Source organism: Trichechus manatus, unplaced genomic scaffold (genome assembly GCF_000243295.1).
Source record: "Trichechus manatus latirostris isolate Lorelei unplaced genomic scaffold, TriManLat1.0 scaffold00071, whole genome shotgun sequence".
Taxonomy (NCBI): Eukaryota; Metazoa; Chordata; class Mammalia; order Sirenia; family Trichechidae; genus Trichechus; species Trichechus manatus.
The window spans coordinates 269,492-282,320 of NW_004444007.1; the positions used below are offsets into that span (position 1 = coordinate 269,492).

The 12,829-nt window shown below is 34.7% G+C and overlaps 1 protein-coding gene across 4 annotated transcripts in view; it reads right to left on the minus strand.

Annotated features, from left to right (window-relative positions):
- Nucleotides 1-68: 68 nt before the first annotated feature.
- The window catches only part of TRMT10A (tRNA methyltransferase 10A), a 17,006-nt gene continuing 4,245 nt past the window's right edge, over nt 69-12,829 (minus strand). For all 4 annotated transcript variants that reach the window (XM_004380181.3, XM_023734709.1, XM_023734710.1 and 1 more), the window contains 8 exons: nt 10,749-10,780; nt 9,689-9,893; nt 8,623-8,785; nt 7,980-8,051; nt 7,656-7,730; nt 5,510-5,659; nt 4,845-4,950; nt 69-3,660 (listed from right to left, as the gene is read on the minus strand). In XM_004380181.3, coding sequence (XP_004380238.1) covers nt 3,392-3,660; nt 4,845-4,950; nt 5,510-5,659; nt 7,656-7,730; nt 7,980-8,051; nt 8,623-8,785; nt 9,689-9,873 — 1,020 coding nt within the window. In that variant the 5' untranslated portion in view covers nt 9,874-9,893; nt 10,749-10,780 and the 3' untranslated portion in view covers nt 69-3,391. The remainder of the gene's footprint in view (nt 3,661-4,844; nt 4,951-5,509; nt 5,660-7,655; nt 7,731-7,979; nt 8,052-8,622; nt 8,786-9,688; nt 9,894-10,748; nt 10,781-12,829) is intronic.

The following is a 12,829-nucleotide window of genomic DNA, read 5'->3' on the forward strand; positions in this document are numbered from 1 at the left end:
AAAACGAGGTAAACCCTCAGTGAGATGGATTGACACAACAGTCACAACAATGGGCTCCAACATACCAATGATCATGAAGATGGCACAGGACCAGGCAATTCAGACCTTGCATTCTGTTATTCATAAAGTTGAAATGAGTCAGAGCTGACCTGACAGCAACTAACAGAACCCAACATTCACCCTAGAGGAGGGGAAGGCTGAGATAGTTACAGTCCAATAGATGAGAGGGCTGCAGTGGTAGCAATGATAGCAGAAACTGTGTCTCCCCAAAACTAAGTGGCCAACGGCCTGGCACAGACAGGTAGGAGCTGAGCAAATCTAAGGGATATGTATAAATTACATCCAATACAACAGCAAAAGCTAAACATATGAGAATTCTAGATTATGCACTCTGACAAGTTATTTGTACCACTGTCTTTCACTGTTATAAACATTAAGTCAAACACTTGTTACTTGAAGTTTTCAGAAAATAAGCCATTTTCAAATCCATTTCCCAGCAGACTGATAATTTATACTTTAACATTTCTATTCTAACAGTTTTATGGTGGGAAAAATATATCATAGCTCCCTGCCTTCTTAACTATGCTACAGATGGGAGGGAAAGCATATTAATTATTGAGCACCTAGTATAATGAATCATTCACATGCATTCTCTCAGATTCCTCCGCACTCCGACAGGTATTATTAACATTCCCATTTTATAAACAACACTGAAACATACAAGGGTTGAATAGCTTGCCCAAACAACGAACAAGAGGCAATGCCGAGATTTAAGCCCTAGTCCTATTCCCTACTCTTTTTATTAACCACACTCTTCATTCTGCCACTGGTTCTCTTCTTCACATTTATTAAGTAGCTACTATATGTATCTGGCAATGAGCTAGAGAAACAAAGATAAATTCCCTTATGCTAATGGAGATCAAAATTTAATGAGCACTAATTTTAATTACTGCCATTTTCTCTTCTTTTTTCTTTATCATTTTACACCCATACATGTTCTCAGCACTCTTTGGAAAATTCTTGCCATTTATCTACATTATCTCAGTAACCTATCGATAAAAGTGAAATGATATTTATCACTTTACTTTGTAATTGTCAGTAATTGAAGGGCTTTATCATTGTTCATTCACCTCCTAAAAGACATTTCTTCAGTAGAATTTCTTTTTTCCTTTCTGCTTCTTCCATTATGAGCATTTTCAAATACTAAAGAATGTCAATACACTGGTCACTGGAGAATCAGACTGAAGAATTGCAGATCCACCCCTTCCCTTAAGAATGAGCTTGCTTTATGAAAGCCAAAGGTTTTTAAACATATGAGAAAGAAACCTCTTATTTCAACAGGCATATATCCTTTTGATGAGTCTATATCCAATATAAATAAGGCACCTAAATCAACCGAAACAATACTGAACAAGAATATATTAAAATGAGAAAAAGAGTAATATTAAAAAATTTATGCAATTAAAAAAATAAAAAATCTAAATACCTCAGAAATTATTTCAAAAGAGATTGTTATCGTCTTCTTGTTACAAACAGCCCAAATAAGATATGAACCTCTTATAATTAGTGAAAATTAAACTACATAATACTTGTAATGAATTTTCCCCTCCTTTCAAAATTAAACTGTGCTCTTTCATATAAAATAATACAAGTAAAAGGCACACTATTTCATGCTAGTAAACCATATTTACTCAGAATAATGTGAAATATACAACTTAAGACATAAACTTTGTCCCTCTAGAATTACAGGAGCTTTTCTTTATTTACATACCTTGCTCACAGACTTTAAAATAAGTGTATTAATAGATTACTAATGCAACAAAAAGAAACAGTGAACATCAACATTAAATCCAATGAACTTTTTAATATGTATGTAATTTGAGAGACCAGTGAGTAAAACCACTTATTTTGCCCAAACTCAATGAACACTCCTGCAATTTTACTTTAGCTGTGACAAAGAATAATCACTATACCTTAAACACAACTGCTCTACATAATGGTGCAAATGGTTAAACACTAGACTACTAACCAAAAGGCTGGTAGCTCGAAACCACCCAGAGGTGCCTTGAAAGAAAGGCCACAGCCTTAAAAACCTTATGCAGCAGTTCTACTTTGCACGAGGTCGTCATTTAGAATTGACCCAACAACATAATTAAAACAACTCCCTTTAGCCCCATCCTCCCTTGCTAAATGTCCAATAAAAATGTTTAGTCATGGATTTTTGCACTAAATTAAATTCAAATTGCTTAGTGTTGTTCAATACAACCACCCACTCAAATAATATGGATATATGGCAACTCAATCCTGTTATCATCAATTAATAACTGAGGACCACACACAATGTGGACAAACTAATGTCTATACTATCATATGCATGTTTTCATAGCAGGTGGATGCACATAAAAAGCTAACTTTATTCACTTTAAAAGCTAACGAGTATTTTTAAAAAATATGGAAGGAAAGGATAGCTGCGAAGAATTTTCCTTTTTATATTCAGCTAAAAAAATTTTATTCTTCAAAACTAACCTTTTAAAATCATTTAGCCTGCAAAAATTCAATTTTATAATTGCAATAATTTACCACCACTTGGTGGCGTAGTGCTCAAGAGCTACGCCTGCTAATCAAAAGATTGGCAGTTCAAAACTACCAGGCGTGCCTTGGAAACTCTATGGGGCAGTTCTCTGTACTATAGGGTCGCTATGAGTCAGAACTGACTCAGCCACAACAGGTTTTTTTAACAGGAATAAAGAAAACATATTAAAGAGATTCTCATTTCTTCAGTGATTGTTTTAGAACTGTGAAAATGTATGGAAAAGGATGAACAGATATGGGCTCCACAGTCCAAAAGAAATGAATTGCTGAATCTGTCAACCTGATACTTCCTAAAATCACTATATTCCTTTGATGTAACTAAATTGAATATAAAATCTGCAAGCTAATAGTAGGTAATCCCCAAAACAGAGCACTCTGGTAGTCATAGCAGATTTATGAATATCTGTTCCTATAGACAAGTATCTAAAAGATCAGAAAAACACTGATATGAACATAAAATAAAAAACTGAAAGGACAGAAGACACATTCTAAAGAATACAATCCAGTAAATGAGAGAGAATGAAGGCATACTAAGAAAGTAATATTCCCTAGAATGTCTCATCTGAGGCTTAGAAAATGATATAAAAAAACAGACACATTTAAGTCATCTTATACAAAAACAAAAAAAAAATGCTTGCTTACAGAGTTTAAAGGGCTTTTTATCATTTAGCTTTAAAATTTTTTTAAAAAACAACAGAAATAAGAAAAAATATAATTTTCTTCCAATTCTGAATATTCAGTAAAGAACCTCAATTTCTTCTAATTTTTTTCTTAAACTAAAAAAAAAACCCAGATAACACTAGTGTGGTACAGAGTTCACTGTAGATTCCATGCCATTTTCTTTATCCTGATTTTCTTCTTCATGGGCTGAATCTAGTTCATTTCTGCTATATTCCTCCTCACTGGAATCACTGTCCAATCCATCTTCAACACTGGCTGATTTCTTGTCATGCGAAGAACTTTCACAGGCTTTGTCTGTGGGAACAGCTCCTTTACGTTGGGGTAAGATAGTAAAAAATGCCTCTTGCCAGTCTCTTGTTTCCAGGTATTCCAGAATAATCTCAAACACTGTAATAAAGACAAACTCCATACATTTCTTAGCGAAATTCACCACAATGTTGCATACTGTCTTTTAAAATCCATGACCTTTGTGTTAGGAGTGCTAGTAGGTCTTAACAACTACTTTTATCTTTTCCTTCTCCTATACACTGTCAGGGACAATTTGTCCCAAGGCCCTGAAGCCTGTGCCCTCCCCTCTAGCTTTTCCTCAGTCCAGTTCTTAAGCATTTAAGCTTATCATCATCCCTGTCAACTACAATCAACAGACAGAGGACCTTTCTAGTTTCCTTCCCATTGTTCTTTATCCCTTTCACATGTGCTAACATAAAACAAGGGGGAAAAAATGGCTAGCATTAATCTAAATTTCTTCTATTTTTCCTATAAAGAGCCATTTACTCTGGGAAGCCTCTTGCCAGTTTTTTTTTTTTTTTAACATTAGGAGTAAAGAATATTAAAACTGTCTCCAAAGTACCCTCACCTTAATACACTGCTGAAGGTTTAATTTGGATTGCTTTGTGGAAAAGTAATTTCCACTATATATCAAAGGTCTTATAAGAAGTTCATTCCCTGGATCGACAACTTCACTTCTAGGGCCTGCTATGTAGAAAGTGTTTATCATATAATAAATAGTTGTACACTGACGAACATCTCTCTCAAATTAAAAAAAAAAAACTCCAGACAAAGACTTAGGTGCAAGGATGCCTACTAACAATAGCAAAAAGAAAAAAATCAAATATTCAATAATAGGAAAACGGTTAAATTACTGTATATTCAGATGACAGAATAAATAGCCATTAACAATCATTCAGTGACATGGAAAAATATGATAAATGCAAAAAAACCATAATTATAAAACTGTATGAAAACAGAGTAAGGATCCAATTATGTAATAAGCAATATTATATCTGCACATAAAAACCGAAAGGAAACATACCAAAAAGTTAACACCAAGTATCTCAGAATAGTGAGATTATAGCCTGTTCATTTTTCTTTATACTTTTCTGCATCTTCGAAATTTTCTAATAAGCAAGTACTATTTCTCTAATTTACACAAATTATGACTTTTTTTTTTTTACAATTTTGTCTCCAGCAAGGTGTAAGACTTTCCACTGTCTGCAACTTAAATGTAGTGTTCTTTTTCACAATGTCCATTCAGGTATATTATATTTTCAATGTACCCTTTTATAGCTTACCATGATTAACTGCCAAAACTTTTCGACTATTCATCTTCACAAAATTTCCAAGGGGGAGCTGTGCATGTTCAATTCCATAATCTGATGCTTGTTTATACGTGATTCCCTAAAACAAAGATACTGTGACTTGAACTAGAACAGTAATTATTTTGTAAGGTCTATGACAGTATAAATAATCTTTGAAATAACTTTACTTCAGAGAATATTCTCTAGAGCTCTGAGCATGTGTGTGTGTACGTGTTTAACTGCTAATTTGGCAACATTCTCCTGACAATAAGTATAGTCAGACATTTGGGGCAATTGGTGTAACCTCCTGAATAGCAGCATCATCTTTTCTCAATACAGACAATGTTTTAAGCATGTGGACTCTGGAGCAGTCTGCCTGGTTTCAAATCCCTGCTTTGCCACCTACTACTACTGACTTTAGACTTAATTCTCTGTGCCTCAGGCTCCTCATTTGTAAAATGGTGATAATGGCACAGACCTCGCTGGGTTTTAGTGAGGATTAAGCAAACTAATACAGGTGAAGCGCTTCACTTACAAAGGTAACTAATATATAGCAGGTGCTCAACAAAGATCAGCTATCATTAGTATTATGATGACTTGAGAAACTCTGATATGAACTTTACGTACAAGCAAAAGCAAAAATAAAAGCTTAAAAGCACCTTGTGATGATTGTGATCTACCAATCCTCCAATCACATAGGCCTTTGATTCATCTAATTCCTGCAATACATTGGGTGAATCTGACGTAAGATAAATCAGGTCTTCTTTCTTTATGAGTTCACTATAGTGCTCTGGCTTGATGTGGATATCCTTTAAGACACAAGAGGAAATACATTACTAATTAATAGGGTTTTGTGAAAGTAATTATTCTCTTTTCCCAAGAAAAACACAGCCAAAAACATACGAAATGAAATCTGAAAGACCGTTACTATGTGTCATTTAGAATCTACTACTTATCTAACTGAATCCTTACCATCTAACTTTTCAATTATTGAAAACCAAAACCTGTTGCCATCGAGACGATTCTGACTCATAGCCAGCCTAGAGGACAGGGTAAAACTGCCCCATAGGGTTTCCAAGGGGCGGCTGGTGGACCGAAAGAGCCTTCTAATTTTATTTTCCCATCTCTGGCCTTAGACCTGTTCAATCAACTTCCACATACTGATGGAAGACTCACTTTCTAAAAACACTACTTCCAATGTTTTAACTTTACCTGTAAGATAAAATCCAAACTCCTAAATTAGTAACTGTTTCCTAAATATGGCATTAACCTACCTGAGCAACTTAACGTCTCAGAGCTCTAATTCTTCAAACAAAACAAATGCATTTTTACTGCCACATATTTGCTCACCCTGTTATCCAGCAAAGAAAGCCATCTCCAATTACTTCCTCTCCACCTAGTCATTTAAAGCCCAGTTCCAGTTACATGAGTCAGCAGAAGGAAAGACTTAAAATAAATTCCATGTATCTGTTTCTACGAAGATACATATTAGAAAACTTCTTCCACCAAAACTGTCAGGCCAGAGGCACAAGTCAGGATTTTACAAAACATACTGATATAGCACCAGGTTCAGATGACATTTACCCAATAATTCTGAAGAAAACCAAGAATGAAGGAGGAGAACTCTCACCTAAAATATATAAGCTATTGATTCATAAACAGTCATATTTCTCAAAAATAGTATATTACAAATTGGACACCTATACTTAGTAAGGGCCCAAAGAAGGCTCCGAGTAATACAGGGCAGTGAATCTCATGTCTCTGAGGCAAGCTAGTCATATAAATAACGAATTTAACAAGCCACAGAATTACTGAGAGTATGTCTTACTCTAACATTATATTATTTCTTGAGAAAATAGACACAAAGAAAAAACCCGGTAAATATACTTAGAAACTTAAATAGCCTTTGAAAATGTTTCATACTATAGGCTATTAATAAAATAAATGCAGTCATTACAGGATTGGCGAGTATGGGAAAGAAAGTTTGTCACTGTAAGAACTGGCAAAGAGAAAAAAAAAAGTATAGGAATAACCCAGTACGTCTGTGAATAGGACAGAGTTCTTTAAGGAGTGAAGAACTAATAAGCCAATCTTACTAGTCATCTTTACCAATGACTGAGAACAGCACAGCCTAACAGAAAGAAAACGTGAGCCACATGTTATTTTAAATTTTCTAGTGGCCATGTTAAAAAAAAAAAAAGGACAAGAAAAGGTGAAATTCATTTTAATAATATATTTTATTTAACAAAAATACAGAAAAAATGTATTTCAACATATATATTTTTAAAAACTATGAAGGAGACATTCCTTTTTTTTTTTGGTACTAAATATTTTCACATTTACAACACTTTTCAATTGAGAGTAGTCACATTTCAAGAGCTCAATTACCACATGTGGCTAGTGGCCGCCATGTTGGGCTGCGCAGATTTAGAAGAAACAGAATGCAGGCATACTTCTCAATTTTACAGGAGCTTACTCTTACAGAAAGTATAGCCAGTTTGCTAGGAAGAGACTGTATACAGACCTTTAAAATTTTTCCATTTTTTAATGTTTTACAGCTGGCAGTAAAATGGCAGGTGAGATTTAATAAGAGCAAGTACAAAAAAAAAAAAACAAACAGACTTATCATTCTCTTCTTTAGCTTCTCCCATGTATAACCTTAGACTTATATACCCGTGACACACAGGGCTTGGAGACTGCTCACTCCTACATTCAACAGCATCATGTAGAATTTAGGCAAAAATGCACACCTTTATAAGCATAACAACAATTGGAATGAGGCAACAGTTAATCTGTTTTAATTACCTTCCAGTTGACCCATCCTTTGTCATTTTCGTCCATGTTTTTTTTTAGCTGGCCTCCATGGCTTGTCAAGTAAAACTGATAATCGGTTGGTAGGCACAGATGGAAAGAGAGCAAAATGACTAGTTAAGTCCAATATTTTATTTTCCTAATACAGTCATGTGCTCATCAATGAAACACAAAATATACGGATTCTCATTGATCTAGAAAAAAATAAATTTGCAACATGCTTTGTGCATGTGAGAATAAATTTGCAACATTCTTTGATCAATACAAGAATACATATGTGATAGAAACTGTAGTCTGTTTTAAACTCTGGAGACATACCTGCACAGGATGCAAGGCTCGTCGGTTTTCTGCATAACATCGTTGAATCTGCTTATGAAGTTTCTTAATGTCCTACAGAAGAGTGCATTTCATGTATAAAGCAGTTATCAAAGTCATCTATGGCCATTCCACAATCTTGTGGAACTGAATAAGCAGAAGGAGTGACTAGATATATACAATCATTTTGAAATACAAGTCCACCCTCGTAATTTTCATTCAATTTCCTTACATACTAACAAAATAATTGCCAGAATACGTAAAGTTAATACTCTGTAAAACCAGCTGCCATCAAGTCAATTTCAACTCATGACAACCATACGTGTGTCAAAGTAGAATCATATTCCATAGGTTTTCAATGGCTGATTTTATGGAAGTAGACTGCCAGCCTTTCCTCCAAGGTGCCTCTGGGTGACTGTATATATATATATATATATATACACACACACACATATACATATACACATATAAACATATATACAAGACAATTTATAAGCTAATTTAATTTTAGGGAAGCTCAGATTTTTAAAAACTTGATTTCAGATGCACTTTAGTACATTAATTTAAAGCAAAGTGATATTACGTATTAAGGCAATGATTCAGCCCAGTTCACCTATAAAATTTTTCTGACAATGATTCATAATACCTTCAATACCATCAAGTCGTCAAAACTACAGTCAACAATAAGGCGGAGTGTGCTGTGAACAACATCTCTCCGAATACGTTTTCTGTCATTTCCATCAGAGTTTGATTCCAGTTGACATTGCCGCTCTAATTTTTTTCTCTTGCGTTTTTCTTTTCGCTTTTGTCTAAAATTAGTAATTGAAATAACTTTGTTGTCATTTGTATATTCAGATTTTCACAAGACTCTTCTAAATAGACAAAGAAACAATTACTTTTTAAAATCATTAGGTTGAACCATATGAAATTTCCATATTCGTGGGTCAAAAATGGTTGAATATCAGCAATTTTACAGGCCCATCTAAGAGTTTTAGACGGGAAAGAAATGAGTTTACAAAAACAATCTAAAGCTTTCTATCCAAATACTAACTACACTACTCAACAGTTTAGTTTATTCTTGGTATCACACAACATATTCTAAGAAAAATTAATAAATACTTAATTTGGGAGTTATTATTCTACTTTCATCATTCTTCCTCTACATGATTTTCCTGCAATGTTTACAGTATAGAAAAAAAGCAACATAAAATTGAGGGTTAAAAATAAAATATCATATACTTTTTCTCTAGTCTCTATCAACTTTGGCTTACTTTCTCCCAGTAAATTTATAAAATAACATTATAAAATATTATAAAATTACAGCTTCAGCCAAACTGCTCAACAAAGCTTACGACGCTTCTGGCAAAATCGACCTTAGGCCAAAATCTAATCTTCGTGAGTTGGTTATTTTTGTTCTATACCAAAAACATGGATACTAAGTATATCCCTTATCTAAATAGGTTGTTTCAAAAACTGTGCTACTATTTATAATAGGTTCTGGGTAAGAAAAAATGTTCAATGCAAATTCAATACTGCTAAACACAGCAGTAATTCAAAGGCATACAGTTTAACAGCCAAGTGACAGTGTTAGCTAGCAATGTGCATAGCCCCAATTTTAACAAAAGTATTCTTAGTGTACCAAAGGGCTTAGGCAGGGTCCAATATTCTATGTTTCTGGATGGGGTAGAGTATATGCATTTTGAAACACATACTTGCGAAGTTCTCGTTGTTCTTCCCATTGTTTCTGTTTTATTAGCTTCTTCATCTGTCTTTTAGATATGGGTTCAGACCCTTCACCTGACTTTGGCTTCTGGCTCTGCTCTTGATCTTCACTTAAGTTTTGCTTTCTTTCAACATTAGAAGTCTCAATAAAGGCTGGCAACATTTCAGATGACATAATTTCGTACTTCTGAAAAACTGAAAAGCAATTTTTGACATAAACAGGTAATTCACAAAAAAAGTAAAATAAAAATGACAAATAGATGCAACAAATTAAGCCATATTAATAATAAATAAAATGCAGATTTAGACAATTAAATGTCATTTATTGGTAAAGATCACCTAGATATCATTTAGTGTCAATTAAGTATCATTTATTAGCAAGTTGGTAAAGGTCTGGAGAAACGGGTGTTTTCATATACTACTGGAGGTCATGGAAAAGTTTTCCAGAAAGCAACACAGGAAAATGTTTATACTCTTATTTCCTTAGGATAAATTCTTATAAACGTACACAAAAATAATGCACAAGGGTATATGCACTGAAGTGTTATTCTGAACAGTAAAAAATCAGAAACTACTTGAATGTCAGCAAACAGGGACTAAATAAATTACAGTTCATCTATAATATGGACCAGGAATGAACGCTAAGCAGCTAGTAAGAACCAGGTGTCCCAAAAACATTTAGTGATAAGGAAAACAGTTATCTTCATGGTTATTATGAATCATTGTCAGAAAAATTTTATAGGTGAACTGGGCTGAATCATTGCCTTAATATGTAATATCACTTTGCTTTAAATTAATGTACTAAAGTGCATCTGAAATCATTTTCAAGAATCTGAGCTTCCCTAAAATTAAATTAGCACCTTGGAGGAAAGCCCTGGCAATCTACTTCCATAAAAAATAAAAATACATACATTATGCCCAACTTTGTTTTAAAAAGAACACACACATATGCTTAATTACCTGTGGTTTTCTACATTTTCTAAATTCTATATAATGAAAATATATTGTTTTTGTGGAAAAAAAATGTTGAGATAAAAAGACAGAAAGTACCTTTTTTGGATTCTTTCTTCAATGCTGTAGAACTAGGAAAAAAAAGAATGCTTCTTTCATTATCTGGGTGTATACTCTTAACAGGTTTTTGCTAAAGATTTATAAACTTTGGACAGTGCAGACAGTATATTTGGATGCCCTTCTAATATAGTTAATTGTAAATATGTAACTGTAAAAATTTCACTTTTGTCATGGCTAAAAACAAAACACAGAAGTCAGTCATGTAATCAGTCTGGCCTCTTAGAATGCTATGGTCTTCTCAAACATATCTTTATTTGGATTTAATCACACACATCTACCTACTGACTAGAACTGAACTTACCTTCAGAATTAATGCCTAGGAATACTGAGATTTCTTTTCCCTTTGATAAATTATTAAGAACAAAGCTTAAAAATGTATGTTTATCCCTACTAAATACTAAGCGTGGGCTTGCAAATGTTCTACTGGCCTCAGGGAAAATTCTACAATCCTTCTTACAGAGATAGCTAACAAGTCTGTACAGAGATGCTAAGGTCTAAAATAAAGTAAAATAAAACCCACAATTCAGATACTGGAACTACAAAACATTTGCAGAACACAGTTTAAGCAATAGTTACCGTTGTATGGTTCTTGCTTTCTTTAAGCGGGATGTTATAATAGGACACATAAGATAACTAAAAGAAACAACAAATCTGTCTTGGAAGAAGTACAGCCAGAATGTTCCTTAGAAGCAAGTATGGTGAGACTTCATCTCATGTACTTTGGACATGTTATCAGGAGGGACAAGTCCCTGGAGAAGGACATTATGCTTGGTAAATAGAGGATCATCGAAAAAGAGGAAGGCCCTCAGCGAGATGGACTGACACAGTGGCTGCAACAATGGGCTCAAGTATAATGACTCTGAGGATGGCACACGACAGGGTACTGTTTCTGTCGTACATACGGTCGCTATGAGTCGGAACTGACTCAATAGCACTTAACAACAACAAGTAAACTTAGAAAGTTTACCAAATTTTGCCTGAGAGACCAAAATTTTAATGAGCTGTGTGCTTTAGGGGCTACAGCAAAGGCCCTGGTATTTTACTAGGTCAATAACTTAGAAGAGGGGAACATAATCATCTAGTAACTTGAGTAAGAGTTTACCAGCTTTCCTTATTCCCGTAACTAAACAGTATCCTCAGTCTTACTTGTACCAAACAGTATCCTCAGAACATCTAGAAGTTACAACTCGGATTTGATCCTATACCGTAAACCCAATGTGGGTAGGGATGACGTGTGTTTTTGGTCAACATTATATTACCAGTACCAGTATGGTGCCTGTCATGTAGTAGGTGTGTCTTATATATTGGTGGAATAAACAAACGAATGAACAGAACATTACAAAGGATTAAAAATGTAGTAAAATAATGTTGTTATGTGTCATCCAGCCAGCTCCTACTCATAGCATCCCTATAGGACAAAACAGAACTGATCCATAGGGTTTCCAAGGCTATAAATCTTTTTTTTTTTTTAATTGTGCTTTAGATGAAGGTTTACAGAGCAAATTGCCAACCCCACGATGTGTCAACACTCTCCCCTTCTCGACCTTGGGTTCCCCAATACCAGCTTTTCTGTCCCCTCCTTGTCCCTGCCCCTGGGCTGGTGTGCTCCTTTAGTCTTGTTTTGTCTTATGGGCCTGTCTAATCTTTGGCTGAAGGGTGAACCTCAGGAGTGACTTCAGTACTCAGTTTAAAAGTGTGTCAGGGGGGCCATACTCTTGGAGTTTCTCCAGTCTCTGTCAAACTAGTAAGTCTGGTTGTTTTTTCTGAGTTAGAATTTTGTTCTACATTTTTCTCCAGCTCTGTCCAGGGCCCTCTACTGTGATCCGTGTCAGAGCAGTCGGTGGTGGTAGCCAGGCACCGTCTAGTTGTGCTGTACTCGGTCTGTAGAAACTATGGTAGTTGTGGTCCATTTGTCCCTTGGACTAATCTTTCCTTTGTGTTTTGGTTTTCTTCATTCTCCCTTGCTTCAGATGGGGTAGGACCAGTAGAGAATCTTAGACGGCTGCTCACAAGCTTTTAAGACCCCAGATGCTACTCACCAAAGTAGGATATAGAACATT